General features: G+C 41.1%; 1 protein-coding gene across 1 annotated transcript in view; it reads left to right on the top strand.

Moving 5' to 3' along the window:
• GTF3C1 (general transcription factor IIIC subunit 1) overlaps nucleotides 1-20,241 on the top strand; it is a 1,928,973-nt gene that overhangs the window by 675,652 nt on the left and 1,233,080 nt on the right. Inside the window, exon 16 of the mRNA XM_069210709.1 lies at nucleotides 7,128-7,273. Coding sequence (XP_069066810.1) covers nucleotides 7,128-7,273 — 146 coding nt within the window. The remainder of the gene's footprint in view (nucleotides 1-7,127; nucleotides 7,274-20,241) is intronic.

Raw genomic sequence — 20,241 nt, 5'->3', positions numbered from 1 at the left:
TCATGAAACATACTGGAAGGCACTGGTGTGGCTATATAGAGGGTTGGGAGGGCTCTCCTGTGATGGAGGAGGGTCAAAGGTACTCATGGTCTGTGTTAGGTGTGACGTGAAGTAGTTTTTAGAAAAAAAAACTGCAGCAACAGCATACTGTATGTACACAGCTAAAAGAATGACCTATAGAATAGAAACATTTATAACATCCTAAAATAATATAATGCAGCCCTCTGGAAGTTTCAGCAGTGAGAAGGGACCCAAGAACAAAGAAGTGTGACTTTTTGAGGGTAGTAGATTTCCGCAAGCTGTGATGGATGCTCTGTGAATAGTTATATAGCAGACAGAAATTTCTCAAAAAATCCTTACATTTATCCTGATTTGACTTTAATAAAATAAAAAAGGGTGTTGCATCTGAAGGAGTGGTAATTGATATGGCAAAGAGTATTCCCTGGAAGATACAAAACAGTTCGCAGTGTTGTTGTCCAACACAACAATTTCAGGAGTTGCTAGCAGTAAAATTATTTCTAGTCAAAACAGTGACAACAAAAAACAAGTGTATATTGACCGCAAAAAGCAGGCGGCTGTTAGTGGCAGTAGGAATAAAATACAAGCCAAAATAAACCAAAAAATTACTTGCTTCAGATGTGGGTCGTTATTTCATGGGTCATCTTTTAAGGACTGTCTGGCTATAAATCAAAAATGTAGAAGTTGTGGACAAATTGGACATTCTTCCAGAGTGTGTAGAGGAATAAAAAGACATAGTATTCGCTGTGTCATGAATAACAATGTTGAGAATGGCTATGATGAGCAAGCTAACAATAAAGAGTTTGTATTAGTAGTTAAAGCCACAGATACACAAACAAAGCGATAGTAGATACCGATATTGAGGTATTGATTGGTGGAATAGAGGTAAAACTTTTAGTTGATATAGGATCACCTATCAACTGTATCACAAGAAAATTTCAACTCATTTTGGGCTACATTCTCCTGATGTATCAACAGTAGCTTTTGAAGGAAGCAGGATAGATGTAATTGGATATTTCTGGGCTTCATTAGAAGTTTTAGAGGAAGTTATTCATGGAAAAGCATATGTACCCAAACGAGGAATTAATGTTTTAGGTTTGCTATAGCAAGCCAAATTCAACTTAATAATCAAGCCGGGATGGGACAAACCTGTTTTTATTGACAATAATGATGTAAATTCTGTTAAAAACACGCCTAGTGACAAAAATGGTTGGGAGAGAAAATTTAAGAACATTTTTCAAGATCAGTTGGGGATAATTACAGGTTTTACTCACACTATAAAGGTCAAACACGGAGCAGTTCCTCTAAAACACAAGCTGAGAAATGTTCCTTTAAATGCAAGGACAGATTTATCTAAATTACTGAAAGAATTGGGTGAACAAGGTATAATTGAAAAAGTTGAAGCAACTTTATGGTAATCTCTCATAGTCTTAGCTAGGAGAAACACAGGAGTCTAAGGACGTGTGTTGTTTTAAGAAGTTTGAATGAGGCAATTTGGGTAGATAGTTTCCACTACCAAGGATTGAGGATTTAATATACAAAGGTTGGTCCTTCCAGTTGGTGTACAAAATTAGATTGAAAATCTGCATCATCAAGTGGAACTAGATACTGAATCTAGGCACTTGATTGCTTTTGTCACTCTGGATGGAATTTTTCAATTTCGCAGACTACCTTTCAGACTGGCATAAGCTGCCGCTTACTTTCAAAGACTGATGTCAGACATGTTTCAAGATAACCCTCATGTTGTAGTATTCTAAGACGACATTTTGTTTTTTTCCAGGTGATGAAGTAGAAAACATAATAACATATTGGAGAATGTTTTAAGTACGTTAGAGAAAAGAGGAGTAACTTTAAGAAAAGACAAATGTATTTTAAAATTAAAGAAATAGAGTATTTGAGGCACATTTTTTCAAAATTATACCTAAGCAGAGTGGTGAAAAGCATTTTGGAAACTCCAGCTCCACAAACTAGGGGCCAGTTATTGTCTTTTCTTCGTATGTGTGAGTTTTACGTGAAATTCTTAAGATTTTGCTAAGAACACTGAATGTTTCAGGTCAGTGTTAAAAAGAGGAGCCAAATTTGTATGGTCTGATGAATGTAAGAAAATGTTTGAGAAAATTAAAAAAGAAATTGTTAAAGCTCCAGCTTTACAACCATTTGCAGAGGGAAAGAAAACCATTGTGACAGTTGATGCGTGTGAATGTTTTAGGGTCTTTGTTGTCACAATGAACGGGTGAAGGTGAAAGTATCATAGAGTTTGCATCGAGAACATTACGCCAAATAGAGCACAAATATTCAGTCATTGAGAAAGAGCTTCTAGCATGGTTGTGGAGTGTGAAAAAAGGTAAACAATATCTATGGGACAGACCTTTTATTTTGAAAACTGATCACCGTCCTCTTGTGGATATTTTATCGGGTAAAAAAGTGAAACGCTCAACAGCTCGCTTTGCAAGTTTGTCTGCCAAACTTTAGTTTATGTTCACAATCTAATATATTCCAGGAGGTAAGAACTGTAGGGTGGATTGTTTATCTAGGTTACCTATTGAGGATAATGAAGAACAAGATTGGGAGACAAATTGAAGAGTGTTTTGTGGCTTGTGTTAAAGAATGGGACATGTGCATGGAAATAAAAGAATCAGTAGATTCTGCACAAAAAGATAAAGTATTATGTGAAGTGATGACTTAGGTTAAATCAGGTTGGCCCAAAGAAAAAAAATTTATCCATGGATTTACAAATGTTTTAGAAGGTTTCAGATGAGCTATCCATAGAAGGGGAAAAATGAGTCAGAGGAAACAAACTTGTACCACCAGACTGTTTCAGACGAAGAATAACATCTACAGTGCACTCTGGTCATTTGGGTGTAGCCATTACAAAAAGAAAAATAAGAAGTTATTTTTGGTGGCCGAAAATGGATAGAGAAGTTGATGAATTTAAGGGCTGCACAAGATGCAATAGGAGTGACAAAGTATTAGTTACTGAAAGTACTGTTGAGTCATTTCTTCCATCACTAACTAGAGCCTGGCAAAACTAGGACTTGATTTTCTAGGACCTTATGGTTTACCACCTAACATGAAATATTTTATAGTGGTAATGGATCATTTATCAAGATGGGTTGAGGTCGAACCAGTTAGGCTTCCAACTACAAGAAGTGTAATTGATTGTTTGAAAATAGAAGAAGGGTTTCCGGAGGAGATATCAACAGGGTGCAATTTATTTTGACAGAAATGCTTCAATTTTTGAGTAAATGAGGTGTCAAGCATATTATAACACCTTTGTCTCATCCACAAAGTAATGGGAAAGTAGAACGTTTTAATGAAGTATTGGTGGAGTATATTCAAGCAGCATATAGAAATAACATGTGTATAGATCAAGCAATCAAAGATTTAGTATGGTCTTATCGCACAACTCCACGTGTAGCCACTAGCAAGAGTCCATTTGAACTCATGAGAGGAAGAATAGCTTCCACTGAACTGTATCCTTTTTGGACAGTTAAGTTGTTTCATGAAGGAATTAATGTAAAACACAATTTGGCAAACAGCAGAAAATAACTCTATTATTATGAGAGAAGAGAAAATGGACAAAGCTTGCAGCAAAAGTGGCGGATTACAAGTGGGAAATTGGGTAAGAGTAAAAAACCCTTCATTAGTGAGAAAAGGATTATTGAAATTCAAAGAATGTCAACAAATTTGTGAGATACGCTGGAATGCTGTTAAACTGTCAGATGGTGGTTGGAGTGTTTCTGGTATAGCATTAGATTCTAGTTTACAGTTTCAAAATTCCAACAAGGTTCAATATACTAAGAAAAACAGAAAATGTAATGATGACAATATTTATGTAAACAGAAGAAGTACAAAGGTTAATTCGAAACCAAAGAAATTACAAAATTACTTTGTTTCATAAATGCAACAAACATTGTTATTGTTGGTTTATTTTATGTATATGTATTGAAAAAAACTGATATTATTGAATATTCAGAGCACAGTTTACTTTATTTTAAGACAGGAGAAATGGGGATAGGTTAGGGCTTAGTCAGGGTTGTTTTCCAGAAACGAGTATTCCTAGTGTTAATGTATTTTATTGGTATCATTGTTGTTTTGTTTTAAAGAAGGGATAAATGTGGTGATGTCACTAGAGATACATGGAACACGATGACATCAGTTTCTTGTGTGATGTAGGAGTGTTCCATGTCTCCCCTTGTCAGTTATTCTCTGTGCCCCTTTTGTACACAACACATCTTTGGTGTGATCAGTAAACTACTTCCCAATATTATCGGCGTGAGGAAGAATCATTACACTTCTGCTACAGTTTTTTTTTTTTCATACAGTAAGCTGGAAGGCCATGTTTTGACTTAATGTCGTTCCCGGCATGCCTTGGTCCTTAAGGGTCTCACATGATGCTGATAAATTAGTACAGCCTCCCGAACAAGGAGGAGGGTACTACAGCGCCACATAGGTTGATCTGGCTGCAACTTCCGTCTGTTATTTTTCAGACAAGGCACCCAGTTACGACCACCCATGCACTCAGCAAGTGTCTGATTAGCCCAGAGCAGTGGGGTCAGCTCTCTCTGTTTGTGTGCAGTTGCCTGCTGCATGCAACACTGAATGCTCTGCCTCTTTGCTATGGCACATTTTGTGCTACTAAGATGTTTTATTTCCTTTGCTTGCTCACCTGAGAGTCCCATCTCTAGTCCTGTTGTGGTCACCACCCTCAGTAGCAACATAATTTCACCCACCGGTCTAAATGTCCCTACTCAGCTGGGAGGTATTAGCTGGTTAGATCAGCTGCTTCTGTACTGCAGTATGATTTAAAGATGGAGAGCAAATGACTTCACCAGGCTCGTAGATTTTATGGGCCAAGATATTTGACTGAACTGGACTAATATCAAGCCACATATTAGATATCATAAACTCTCCATTATTTGGTCTTGATAGTGTTCGGGAGATTTTGAGAGAACTCTATCCTAAAAGGGTGTGTCAGAGCAAATTGAGGCCCTAATTGAAATCATCACACAGAGATTGGTCAGCTATTGGGGGAAAAAAACAGCTTGTGGCGAAGAGAGAGCGATGCATTCTCAAAAGTGGGCCAAAGCTGGGAAGTTTACAAAGCCATGACAATTCCGCTGGAGGTATAGGGAAAAAAAATCAACAAGTTAAATTTTACGATTTTGACAGAAGCTAATTTTTATCTAATGCAATTTTATACAAAAAGGTTGTTATACTCAACGCTGCTATTTATACATGAAATCATGCCACAGTTTATGTACGCCTTTTTTTGATATCACGAAGGACCAAATAATTGGACACATATTGTCTTTTCATGTCCAAAAACTATAGGATTTTGGCATGCTATTTCACAGTATTGTCAGACATATATAAATGTGCTTCTTCTCGAAGATCTTGAACTATTAGTGTTGGGCTACTCTACGAATCTAAAAGAGTTTAAAAAAAACAAAAAAAAAATTGCCAACAAATTATATAATTTGGTCGCATGCTCCTTAATCTGGCAAAAGTGGTGGACTTCAAAGAGTCCTGTTGAGCAATAGAAAATTTAAATGTTAAAGGTCAAAGAATGTGAAAAATTAGATGCCTAGAGGCTGGTGTCTTTATGGGTTTTTATTGAATTGTTGGATGTATTTGTTTAGAGGAAGGTAATGTTAAATATGAAATTGAGAGAGATAAAATAGGCATTTCTGCATGTGGGACTATTTTGCCAATTTATAAATTTAACCGTTCATTTTCTTGCTAGTCGAATGAAGTATGTATGACTTTTCCAGGGGGGAAAAAACTCACCAGTCAACCAATTTGATGTTCAGCAAGTACTTGAATCACAAAAAAGAACTAACTACTGCTAAGTGCAAGTAGGTTTAACCAATACATGGTTGTATCACTGGTCGTGTTTTCAATAAGCACTACACCTCCTAGCCTCAATACCTTGCCAGGTAACTATATATGGTCCCCCGCATGCTGTGGAAGAGGCATGAACAATTGAACCTGTGCAGTATAGGTCACTGTTAACCTTACTAGGTTGAGTTGTGCAGCCAAGTTAATAGTTCTCCCTCCAGGTCTCAATGTGGCAGAAAGTCACAAGTCCTAGCAATAGGGTACAGACAAAAGGCAGACCTGGCCTGCAAACCTCCTCACTTTGGGCAAAAGGATCTACAGTCTCACCCAATAGTATTCAGGAAGAACTAGTCATCAGCCAAGTGCTAGAAAAGGGTCCAAATGAATTTATAGGGAAGCCTTCTCTCCATCCTCCTTCACTTCAGTGTCTGCTTCTCCAACTTCTAGCAACATGAATGCTGGCAACACGCTTCCACTTACTGAGACAGCGCTTGATATCCTCCATTGTGTTATGCTGAAAAAGTGGCCTCTAAAATGGATCCCACTGACCTCAGTACTCGGACACACTCACATGTGCATACACACACACTTTCCCACTCACTCACAGATGCACACTTTCTCTTTCTCACACACAGTCATACTAACATGCATGTGTCACCTGCTAACTCTACATGGACTCAACATACACACAGGATGTCAATGATAGTATAACTTTACCTAATAGAAGTCAGTAGGACACACTCAGTCATTCAGATAAAAAGATCTGTTCAACTATAAATGTAAAACACATAGTATGCTGACACCACCTCAGTGCAAAACACAGGGCAGGGACATTAGTCCTCCTTTCAGTATGAGGGCCTGGCCTTATAGGCATTCTCTAGATTAGTCTAATGCCAGAGCCGAAGTAAAAGTCAGGGTACCAGATCCCTGTGCAGTTGGGCACTTAGTGCAGAGAAACACCCCATGTGTAACAGAACAATTGATTAAGCAAAATTATGTGTCATTGTCATCGCAAGGACAGAATCTTCCAAAATGCTCACCTGACAATCTTCATGAGTAATTTGCTTTGATTTTTGCATGTCTTCATCTAAACTAAATGGCAAGTAAAGATATGAATGAATAATGTTGGGATCGCAAACTGCCATTTATTTTTGCTTGCATTGGACCTTTTCTTTCAATAGAAGTTGACATTTCTGTATTTGCAGTTTGTTTTTTAATGTGTGAAAATATTGAAAATGTTCACTGTACTAGTATTTTTGTGTCTCCAGTGTATGTAGATGAAGCGTCTTGGAAAAGATATGTTCCACCTGTTCCCTTACACAGAGATTTTGGATACGGCTGGGCTCTTGTCAGTGACATTCTCCTGTGTTTGCCACTTTCTGTTTTCGTACAAATTGTGCAAGTCAGCTACAAGGTATTGTCTCTTTTTTTATTCTCTTCATTGTACCTTTAACATTTTAATGAAACACTATTTCATTGGTGCACCTAGGACCTCATTCAAATGTACAAACTAGGTCGATACTGTACATGGGTTTTGTATTGTATAGACATGGGCATTGTTTCTAGTTGTCCAAAGGTCTATAAACGTTGATTAGCATGCAGTGGCCCTAGGGCAGAAGTTTTTAGTGGTTTCATAAAAGGGCATAAATAGTGTCAGACACTCCCCACATAGTAGATAATGAAAAGAAAAAAATAATTTGAATAGCTAGCTAAATCAATATATTATACCTTGAAAAAAATAATCTTGTGCATTTATTGTTACCAAAACAACTTTTGACATGCATCGTTTTTTGACAGATGGAATGTAGAACATACTTTACAGCTTTTTAGTGTAACGGTATATCCGTGGAGACTACTCTTTGCTGGCATGCCATATTTTGGGTGTCGCTGGTTAGGTTCACACTATCATGCACTGTCGCCATTGCACGTGTGCAATAAGGTAAACACTTAAGCACTCGCATCTCTGAAATCGAGATTGAAGATTCAATTCATAGCAAATCTTATTTTTGAACACACCCCCACCCGACGCAAAGTACCAAATTCAGGGAACACTGATTTCAAGCATAACGCTTGAGCAAGCCAATTCGTGCAGCTTGGAGAAACATTTTGAAATTTAAACATAGGTCTCAATCTGTAACATTTATTTTTATAATGGATTTGACAAAGCTATCATTAAGCATGAAACTAGCATATCAGCCTTAGCATCTTTAGGTGCCATTTCTTGGTTTTGTCTGCAATACCAAAATTATGATGGATGGATTGCTTGAATTAATCATAGCCACTGGCAATCACTCAGAATTGCATCCCAATCTGTTGTTTTTCGCACTCCATGCCACCTCAGTTTGGAAGCATCCATATATATACTGTATATACCAGCCTTAACCTGCTCCTCATGGGAACAGTCAAGCCCGAACTGTCAAGCCAACGCCTCCTTGAACCAGAAAACAAGCAGCCTAGAATGGGTTTCGCCCTAATAAGGGCTCCTTAGCCAAGTATAGCCTGATTCTAGGGGGACAGTGAACATGGAATAGGATCCGGCCAGAGTATTTACTTGTGGCTGAGATTAATTCAAGCATTCTATCCATCACTTTTTTTATACTTTTCAGTTACGTAAGCAAATGTGTCTACATGGTTGTGCAGTGGTTTATATTGAGCCTTCCACAATCCGGTTAGGGGCAGCAGAGTGTGAAAACAGACTAAACATTTGTACAGATGGTCCCTGTAGCTGCATGCACTTTTTAACATTTTGATGCAAGTGATCACAAACTATTACCAGCATACACATCCAAACACAGAAATACCCCTAAAAATGAACAGAAACTGATGTAAATATGCACACATGTAGCTACTGACTCAACAACACATGCACAAGAACAGGCAAGTAGGCATAGACACGGTGGTCAACAAATTAGGGTGACTAGATTTTGAGAAGCAAACACTGGGACAGGTTAGACATAAAGGTAGGAACGGAAGTTAAGAAAAGCTTCTGGTCGCTGGGACAGTTCTCTAGGATCCCTGACTCTCTTGGGAAAATATGGGACAAATGGTCACCCTACAACAAATGTTTAAAAAAAAAAAAAATGTAAAAACATACAAAGAACGACATTCATCTTGGTATTCTCGTTGGGAATGTGTGTGGTAACTTGCCTTGAGGGGACTAACCTTACTCAATGTTTATAGAATCTACTAATATTTCATGCTTGTTTAGAAGTGCACAGTTAATTAAAACCATTACACTAACAATAAAATCCATAGTTAAAACGTGCAATTCTCAGTAACATAGTGTAGGACAGCGAGGGCTAAAATGCTAATATTCTTGAGTACCATAGACTAACAGTAAAATCCAAATTTAAAACATTTCTCTATACCCTACAGTGTAAGATTACAAGGACTTAAGTGCTGATATTCCGTGTTGCAAAAGATAGCGCAATATCTGTAATGAAAGTGCAAAAGATCTCTTCAAGCAATGACTTCCTCTGTTGCAAGCATACAGTTCTGTGCCATCTTGTTACCCTCAATATAAGTAACCCTATTTCTCTTACACAACCTCCCACACAGCCAGTTGTGAACCTAAAATAAATAATCAATGGACACAATAAATGATCTAAAGTGCCCAACATCAACATAAGTTACTGTCTACTGGCTTCATCCTAGCTTCTTCCACTTCACAATTCATGTGACAGTTGGTCAGGTAAATTAACAAATCTTTTTACTGCAGATAACCTTCGATTGGTACATATCCTGTCTGTTCAGGAGCCCATAAGAGTTGTTAATCCAGAAAGTGCATAATCGGTGATTATTGTTGCACAAATGTGCGCATGGGCGACATTAAAGTGCAAAGTTATATATCAAAAACTAATATCGCTTACTATTGCTCTATAAAGGAAACTCGGAGCTCAAGATGAAAAGCGTAGGCCTTACCTGAGTAGTGCAATAGTATATTACTTATTTGGGACTTAAAGATAATTCAGTGATTTGTCCATAGGCACTGAGTTTGCCTGCAAGCCTGTCTAAAAATTCCACCAGTCTGCAGCTGAGTTTTATATCCTTCCCACTAAAGCCACCCATAATAGCAGATCTATGCAGCCATCTTTGAAGCCAGGCTGGCTGTAGGAAAGCTATCTGATCAACCGTACTGTAGTTACAGAAGCATATCTGGTGGATCAACGTTTCCGGGTCTTGTCAGAAAGCTGGCACAGGCATGTCATGTCTCTGTTTCCAGGGGTAAGACGTGCATATGTCGGTAAAAGTTCCCATCTGATATTTCATAAAGGTTTTTTTTAGTATGCTAGTCTAACTGCTATTCCCAAGTACGGCTGTGGGGCAAGTACTACATATGACAAGACAAGCCAGGCGTGTTTCCTCTTCGCCACAACCTCTTTAACCATTAGCAGTGAGTGGATTTTAACACTTTTATTAATTAGCTGCTTGGCTTGGTGGTACCAATTTAGGTGATCCCATTGATCTCTTAATCCCAGTAATTCTAGAGAGGACTGCAGATAAAGCCAGGCAAAAGTGCTGAGGTGCTCATGAATTTCCACCCAGAGAAAGGGAGATTAATGTGACTGGACTTGCTGTTTTGAGTTTGAGACACAGCTTAATGAATGCCCCATTTCTCACCAGGCCAAATTCAAGGTGCGCCTGTGCAGGTGATTTATAGTTGGGTAGACAGAATATTCCCATGAAGAGCCTAGTAACCATTTTGTCCATTTGGGTCCCATCTCTTCCTCTGAGCGTCACTTCCATATGTTATAGTAGGAACTAGTTTAGCTTGGCTGCCGTTTAGCAGAGGTAGATAAGTAGAGCGGTCCATAACATTTTTAATAAGTTTAACTGCAGAAGTTAAAGTGAGGGATTTCCGCCTTAATCCCTCCTTGTGAGGTTTAATAGAACCATTGCAACCTAGGAGATCCCTCAAATATTTATATTCCTGCACAGCCCAATTTTACTGACAACAAGGAGCCACTGGTGCCGATGTCGTATGGTTGCTCTAAAGGACATTGTTTTAGATTTACCCAAACTGATGGCAATAGCATTTTCTTTGGAATATGCAGCTGTGGCGTTCAATAGCCTCTGTAGTCCAACTCTAGAGGGGCTGAGAAAAATAAGATAGTCCGCGTACATCAAACACGCCAGGGCCGTTTTCCCCAGTTTCAGCTGATGAGAGTTAACTTGGTCCAGGCTAGAGGGTAAATCGGCAAAAAAAGATTAAAAAGAAGAGGTACTAGTGCACACCCCTGTCCCAGGCCCTGCAAGGTTGGTATTTCTCGGAAGAGGCGCGTACCATCCCTCAACTTAACTCTTACCCAGGTGTTTGTGTGGAGAAGAATTATCGCTCTTAACAAATGGCCTGGGATGCTCCACTTTGTAAGTTTGGCCAACAATTTGCCTCTGTCCACACGATCAAAGGTGGCTTTCTTTCTAATCTATGAATGAAAGGTAGAGGGGTAATTTGGCACGCCTACTTTGATCGAATAATAGAGATACAGCCATGAAGTTAGCAGTTGTGTCTATCCCTTTTGAGAAGCCTGTTTGATTAAACAGAATTTTGTAATTTTCTGCAGCCCAGGCTTCTAGTTCTTCAAAAAGACACCCCACAAAAACCTTAAACTCAACACCTAAAGGCGCTATTAGCTGGTGGTTTGCTGGATCATTTACTGAGCCCCCTTTGAAGATTGTGGCGATATTGAACCTCTCCCTGAATGCAGAATAGCATTGGTGATGGTTATGCTGTCATAAAGTGCTGACAAGTGTGTTGCCCAGAAGTTTTGATCTTCTTTAAAAAGCGTGTCGGGATACCATGGGGACCTGGGGTTCCCATCCTCCATCTTTTAATTATTCACCACTTAACTACTTCTGGTAGGACATGTGGACTGATGTGACTTCGTGCAGCCCATGGAGTGGACTTAGAAGCCGGACAAACCATGTCCTGACACAGAGTTGACTTTTGATTTGGATGAAAAAGGTGTTGATGCCAGGCAAGTTCAGAAATATTTGTTAGAACTAGAGTGCATTGCAGTATTCAGGCTGTTCACGCGCTTCCAAAACTATGCATGTCTATTTGTCTTGAGCACATACAAAAGTGCGGTCGCTAGACTGGATGCCGCATCTCTTTGCCTCTCCCATTGATGTTTCCTGTAGGCACACCTGGAGGGGGTCGCAAGCGTCTTCAAGGCTACATTTCCAGGATCCCTTTGGAGATAACATAGGGCCCTGTTTAAATTACACTTAAGTATCTTGATTCCCTGATTTGGTGGTGGTTCCTTTGATTTGTTTTGCCTTAATCCTCTCGATTTGATGCGGGCAAGAGGCGACAAACTCCTTAGTAAACTCTCCTCAGGGTACTTGCACTGTTTGTACGGGGGAAGTATGGCCTAATATTTTGGTCCACTTTCCCTCAGCCTTTTCAGATGGCTCAGAAATGGTATCTAATGACCATTTAAGCTACTTACCGTTGTTTGTACATGTGATACGTCTGTTGTATCATGATGATCAATTGTGTAAATGAAGAACAGTTCTTGCGGCAAATTATCACTTTCACCTCTAATTGCCATTTGAAACTTTGAGACTTGATTAAACAAGGAGGACGAAAGAATTGTGAAATCAATAAGAGATCGTACCCTTGGATTGTAGAAATTGAGAGGGGTGCTGATCCGTGCCGAAGCGGCTGTTGACAACCCGTAAGTCCATGGATTCCAGGTCATTTATTAGCAGTTACCCTAATTTGTCTCTCCTAAAGGCACCACATGTAATTTTGTCAGGAACCTGCCAGAAGATGTTCTGTGCAACAATGGCCTCAGTGCATTCTGTGCCCAATAAGCTCATTTTAAAATCCCCCAACAGGATCAGCTCAAAGCCTGGGGTATTGTCTTGCATCCTGCTATCCCTGACCAGGTGTGCTTCGGCCTCCAATTTTTAAGGTTTTTTGGGGAGGATGTAGATGGTCATAAGGACTAGATGAATTTTTAAACTGCCTTGAGTCATAGAAAGTAAAGCGGTTTGTAGACTTATGTAGGTGATTGGGCACATTAGATGGCTTCCCTTAATGGCAGAGTGAAAATAGATGGTTAGACCTCCACTTAGGCGACCATAATCAGGCTCTTCTAGTCGCTAGCATAGAATAGTTAATATATCCTAGAACTACCAGCGCTATTTCGCTTCAGGCCTCTTGCAGCATAATTATTTGAAAGGTGGTGAAGTAGTTCAGTGTATCTTTGTCCTCTAACTTATGGAGTAAACTGATGATGTTCCAAGAGCATATATTAAGCTCCGCTTTGTGCTCTGAGCGGTTGGTAGGCTGTCAACTTTTTCATAATTGCTTTGTTGTTGAAGTAAAGGTCCCTGGGAGCCAACCCCAATAATGGCCATAAAAAAGGAGCCTTTCAGGATTGCAACGATGATCGGACACATTTTGGAGCTAAAGACAATGGCGACTTACTTTGTGCACTCTTTAAAATGCCACCAGTGACAAACGTTGAAGGCTCAGTTCCTCCATGGCCTGGCTGATAAGGATCTGCTGGTTCAGTTGCAAGAGAGACTTGAATGCTTCAGTTTATGAAGAAACCTGTGGCTTCCAGAACCCGGTTGGCTACTTCAGTAGAGATTCAAGTCACTTTGGTAGTTTCATTTATTTGGGCTGAGCGAGGTGGTAGAAATTCCACTGACACCATATCAGCAGAGGTTAAATTTACATCGTTAGACATCTGGTTCAGTGATCGAAGATTGTTACCCCGATTAAGCAGATCAAATGCACCCCTTGACTTATATTCTGGATACATTAAAGTTATTCTGGTGCTTGCACTGTCATAAAAGGGTGCCGGTGCTTGCAGCTCAGGGACAACCAAAGTTTGAAGCGTCATACCATCTGTTACTGGTTGAGGGTAAGTAGACCCTTAAAATTCTGGTGCTGCACGTGGATGACTACTGGGTGCCTGTGTGACGAAGCTGACGGCTCCTTGATGAGGCAAGTCTTGTAGCACTTTGACTAAATGTGTCTTTCTTGCAAGGTCTGTTGTAATAAGTAGTGCATTAAGTGGAGCGCAGCAATAGAAAGAGCGCCATGCTGCCAAAAGGAGTGATTTAATGAAGACACTGAACTTGACCAAGTAGCCGACCTTGCAACGTCGGATGATTACCCACGGGGAGCTTCTATCCCCTGTTCATGAGGACTTGCTAAGGCAACATCACTAGCCTCTATAAGGGGGACTCAGTAAGGTGTTGTTCTGCCCCTCCGGATGGCTCCTCTGTTGACCTGTATTAAGTCGAGGGAAGGATTTAGACCGATCTGTTTGACTGCTAAAAAAGGAGTAGATCGATTTTCTCTCAGTAACCTTCATCCTATGCTTCCACCCTTTCCGTCAGTTCTTCTTCAGGCGTTCAGTTGGCGGATGGACTGCAACTAGAGTCTCTCTTGGACCCAAAAGATTGCCATTAGGGTCAGCATATAAAGGTAAGCACTGGCCACCCTGAGGACTGCCCTGAAGACTGTGGACTTGCAACACTACTTCAGTGGGCTCTGCTGGTTGACAAATAACCGCTGCCCATTGCTCCCCTGTGGGTTCCTGCTTGGAAAGGTCCTGGCACGCTGCCTGCGAGGGGCCAAGGAATAGAAATACTCAGATCAAGACAGCAAGAAGTGACCATTTAAGGCTATGTTGGTGATCCTTGGACAGTTCGGAGCCTGCTGCACCAAGGCACATATCTAATAGAGACTTCTGCACCAAGACATCAGCTGACGGAGGGGGCAGGCCAAGACCCCCTTAAACTTCCAAAGCGCGCCAGCTTCGCGGGTCGCGCCATCTGCACCGAGGCATCAGCTGACGGATGGGGCGTGCCAAGGCCCCTTTAAACTTCCAAAGCGGGCCAAGGCCTCTTTAAACTGCCAAAGGGCGGGCCCGTCCTGCGCCCATCAGCGCCCAGAAGAGGCTGGGCTGGGCCTCACCCTTTGATCTACTGTTATTTGGCGGCGACTAGCCTTTCAAGAGGCTTAAGGATTCTTGGATCACTTATTGTGTTTTACAGAACTCTGCTTGATTTGCTGTGATTATTTACATTCTTTGCAGGATGGGCTAGGCCCCCGCCCTGGACCTTATGGTGTGGTGGAGAGCACCCTGATATACCTGTCTTTACTTCTCTTTTTTTGGACTTATATTGGTGCTGAGTCCTTTTTATTTTTTTAGAATGGGAAAACTCAAGGGAAGATCCAGCCCAGATTTAGGCCCTGCTAAAATCAAAATTCCCAAATCTTGTAGTGTCACGCAACCTCATACCAACTGCGTGTCCAGAGAAATTTAATTGAATCAGTGGAGTCAATCATCAAGGTAAAAGAGAGCAATGTTCGGAAGAGGCTGAAACCCAGAACTTTATTGCCTTTTCTAACTTCGGGTTCTAAATCTTTTACTGACGTTCAGCCCCCAAGAACTTTAGTCCAAGCTCCTGCCCCCTTAAGTCCGCCTGGTATGGCAAATCCTTACCCTTGCCCGATCCTGTACCTAACCTGGAAGCTAGAGCTAATGACTCTATTCTCTTTGGGACTTCTTGCTCAAACCGTTTTTCTGTCTTGGACAACCTAGACAACTTAGATTTGGCCAGTGCTAAACAGTCTTCTTTGACTTCTGTGCCTTCTAATTGGTATTCCCCCTAGAGAAGACATTCTAGCACTAGTCTCTAGCTTAAAGCAAGAAGTAGGGGAACTGAAGTGTCTATTGTTTGAAGTTCTTAAGCATCTTAAAAAAACTGTACCAATTCCTCAGTGTGCTCCGCCCCCAGTGCCTTTACAATGTATTTATCCCACGGTCTCCGTTTTGCCAGTAGTTATCCCAACGACATTGGAGGTGGCCCAGAGCTCTAGTATAGGCCGCCTCATGTCAAATACTTGGCTCCTCTCTCGGCGAAATCCAATTTCTTTCCTCCCATTATTGATTGAACTGTGGACTATTCCAGCCATAGGCCTAATAGAAATTGTATTTATATGTGTAATGTTCCCCGCTCCCACAGCCCAATCGAGGGAAGATACACCTTCTTAATCAACAAGGTTTCACATTGGATTCGCCATGTCAGAGGCTGTGGTTCTATTATCCATTCAGACATTGTATCTGCCACACTAGTGTGTGGGCGCTTTGGTGGGCGGGACTCTATTAAACTCAATCTTGCAAGTCCTTCTTTAGTCACAGGTCTCCTGCAGATGGAAGCACGCAACTTTTTAAGGAAGGAATCTGATATATTTTTTAGTGACAGCATGTCTGTTCGGGGAAATAAGAATTTGTCCTCCTGTTCAAATATGGATACGTTGATTCCATCTCACGTAACTGATCCTGTTGTCTCTTCTGGTTTGCCACCTGTTTCTGTTGCTGAGTTTGTCATGGTTCCTATTCCTAAATGTGATAGCGTATGTGATTCTGCGCCCCAAGGGGGCACTTCTGATGTGGATTGACTATGTTCCCCAATCTTTGCAAATCCAGTGCTGGTTATAACTCTCAGACCTTGTCACTCCAAAGACCTTTGCTAAGCTTGGGTGTTAACATTCTAAGGGATCTACCTAGTACTGCCATTGTGAATTCCAACCCAGTATTGGATGTTGATTTTTGTGAACCTTCTTGCAGCACTATGCTTGTCACAAGGAAACTCTTGTCTTGGAATGTGGCAGGTATTAAGAATAAACTAGCTGATCCCGAGTGGGGGGCTTATGTTGGATCCTTCTCTATTTGCATGTTCCAGGAAACATGGTCCACAGATTGTGTGTATAGGCAAGGCTTCAGCTCCTTCACTAAAAATGCCATGCAGTCTTCTATGGGTAGGGCTATAGGGGGATTATGTACCTGGGTTAAGATGACTGATGTGGGTAAAGCCAAGGAGATCGCGGTTGATTCCTGTGACATTTTGGCAATAGAAATATAGCCAAACTCGGGCACTCCTGTGTTATGTATTAACATCTACAATAGACCAGGCCCTCCTAACCATCAGTCAGCTGCCATAGATCTCCTGCATAATTTCATATCTGACTGTCGCTCCAAATATCGTATTATTATCGCAGGCGACCTTAATGCGCAAACTGAATTTGACTTGGCTTATGCCGAGTCAACACAGGTTGAAGATGAAGTGTGGAATATTCTTACTTTTCCAATTCAACCAGCGTCGTCTATTCCTTCCTGCAGGGCGATGCAGATAATAGATCTTGTAGTAATCCATGGCCTTCGCTTCGGAAACGGCCGATTTGCCGCTGACAATCCTGCTAGACCAACTTTTTTTAGGGGCCTTTATAGCAGTATTTTGGACTATGTCATTTTCGATCTATGGATTTGGCATCATATAATTGACGTGGAAGTGGGCCCACGGTCCACAAGTGACCATGCCCCTCTACAAATTACATTCAATGGAACTCTTTTTGCAGGACCTCTGCCGTTTCTTGCTTCTAATGCTTATGATCTCTCGAAATTGTCTAGCAATAGGTGCGCCGTGAGATGGGCCTCGTTTCAGAAGTCCAATCTGCTCAACGACAGACTGTGCGTCTTAGTTTCTAGACATCAGCTTTTTGATGATTATATTGTATTATCCCCTTTGGAAATCATGTCTTCCCATGTGGCTCTTTTTGCGGCTCTTAAGGAGCTTTTTATCAAACCTGCCACAAATCGAAGGAATTCCTTTATTGCACCCCACTGCAAATGGTTTGATAAGAGATGCCGTGAGGCCAAGAGCCTTTTGACTAAAGCGCTAAAGTCAAAGAATCGGGAAGCCATTGTAAGTGCGAGAAGAGTTTATGTCTCCACTTGCAAATTAAGCAAACGTAAGCATGAGGAAAGCTTATGGGGAGACCTGGCTGAGGCGGCCAGGACCCGTGATGTCAAACTCTTTTGGCTCTTGGTTTCACGCAAAGACCCAGACCTTCCACCCACTCCAGAATGCTATATTGCTGCTCACACCTGGCTTACTTACTTTAGGGAACTGTATGGTTCTTTGCCGGAAATTGTTGATACCAACTCTGTAGACACTAACAATGTGTAGCTCTGCGGTGCCCCCCTTTTCATTAAAAGAAACAGAATTGGCAATTTGTGCCCAAAAATCAGGGAAGGCTCCTGGACCAGACGGTATTCCCTCGGACTTGTACAAATCAGACTTGCCCACATGGACCCGGTATATCAACAGGATATCGAACATTGCCTTGGCGTCTGGTTCTATACAGATTCCTGGAAGGAGGCAATCATTTTGCCCATTCATAAGAAAGGAGAGAAAAGTCTCCCAGCAAATTATAGACCCATCAGCTTACTAGATCATTTGCAAAAAATATTCTGCCGCCAGCTGCTAAGCAGACTGAAACTCTGGATAGCGAACAATCTGGCAGTAAGCCATCTTCAGGCAGGATTCAGGGACAAAGTCAGCACCATCGATCAGGTCTTCCGCTTCATTTCTATAAAGTGGAAGTTCGTAGATGTAGACCACGGCCACTTATTCATGACATTTGTCGATTTGAAATCCGCTTTTGACCTTGTCCCGCGCCCCAAGCTGTGGGAGGTTATGAGCAATGCTGGAGTCCCGGGCTCCATGATTAATATAATTAAAGATCTTTACTCTGGCAACTGTGCCAAAGTACGCTGGGGCCCGGCAGGTGATCTGACTCCAGCATTCCCCACGGCCTGTGGTGTGAGGCAGGGTTGCGTTATTGCGCCTACCCTGTTTCTTTTGTTTATTAATGCCTGTATTCCGTACCTTTTAGATTGTCCCGGCGATGCCCCCAGTATGGGTGGGCAAAAGTTCCCATGCCTTTTATTTGCCGACAACACCTTGCTACTTTCTCAAACAGCCATGGGTCTTTCAAGTCTGCTCTCAAGGTTCTTGAGTTTTGCAAGGATCACGGTCTGGAAATCAATTCAGCAAAAACGAAATACATGGTGTTCGGGGACAAAAAGCAGATAATTAAGAGACCTGTATATTTAGAAGGTGTTTCTTTGGATAGAGTGGGCACTTTTGACTATCTAGGCATCAAACTAGAAGATTCACATTTTTGACACGCTCATCGTCCGAAATCTTTAATGTGCCTGAAGCAAAGGGCGGGTGGCATTGTGAGATTTGCTACCAGTTCTCCCAGTTTTGCTATGACTCCTGCTCTCGAAATATACAAATCTCAAGCGGGGAGGGGGCTTTGTATGGCACAGAGCTTTGGGGTCATTGCAACTTGGTGAATTTGGCTAGGGTGGAAAATCAGTTTTTGAATATGTTAAAAGTTCCTTCCAGCACTCCATCTTGGCCCATTCGAATGGACTTAAATCTCTTTGAAATCAATCAGATTGCTGCCTTAAGGCCTCTTTTGTTCTGGATTCGTCTATGGTCCCTAGATGCCCTCATTACATTCAGATGTGGACTCCACAATTTGATGGCCCCTTACCCCAAAACTAAAATCAACTGGTGTGTTTATGTTGAACGGTCCCTAACGCACCTTGGTTTGGGGTCTTACTGGAAGGATCCCTCTATTATTCCTAAAAACGCAGCGCAGTTATTGAAGGATGCTTTTTGGCTCAAAGTCCAAACTTCCCAATTTGCTGAGGTTGTGCCGTTGTCTATGTCTGATAGCTGTTTGCAATCTAAATGCCACTACGAGTTTGAGCCCTTCATGGATGCTGCACTTTCTCCTTCTGCGTGCGCCCTTTTTTATCAGATTTAGAATAGGGTCCCTCCCTTTGTGCTCTTTAACTTACAAATGGCCCAATTCCATTAATGGGTCCAAGTTTTATGTCCGATGTGATGCAAGAATGAAGAGTCTGTCTTACGTATTTTTTTTCAATGGTATGCATATGACAATCAGAGGGCTACTTGGATCAATCCCCTATGTAAACAATTGGGTTTTAGGAGCTGTTTACATGCTGAGAGAACTTTCAAATCCGATCCATCTGTACACATAGCCTATCCAGTGGCAAAATTCCTCGAATCAATTTGGCGCATTAGACTAGCTACCTTAAAGAATAAGACTGGGTAGCGGTCCTTCAGACCAAGATCTTTTTATGTACATTTATTGCACTCTGGTGTATGACATTAATTGACATCTTGTGGTACTAGAGGTGCTCATTTTTTATCATCAGTCATGATTGGCCTTTGGGATTGTCCATTTGCTGCGAGAACTTCCCCATACTTGATTTACTTGTCTACATAGTTCATTTTTGTGGGAAAATGTCATTGGGATCAAGTATGGTACTTTAGATTAGTGATTCTAAGAATAAGATTGGATGGCTGTCTTTTAGTCTCAGACCTCCTCAAGTATATTTATTGTACCTTGGTGTATGACATATGCTGACATTTTATGTGTTTAGAGGTGTTGTCTTTTATATTATCGGAGTAAGAAACATTTTATATCTGTACTGTTATGGTTTTAAATTTTTCTAAAAAAAATGTATT

Source organism: Pleurodeles waltl, chromosome 10 (genome assembly GCF_031143425.1).
Source record: "Pleurodeles waltl isolate 20211129_DDA chromosome 10, aPleWal1.hap1.20221129, whole genome shotgun sequence".
NCBI lineage: Eukaryota > Metazoa > Chordata > Amphibia > Caudata > Salamandridae > Pleurodeles > Pleurodeles waltl.
Note: the sequence above shows the minus strand (reverse complement) of the source record. Positions and strands in the feature narration are given on the sequence as shown.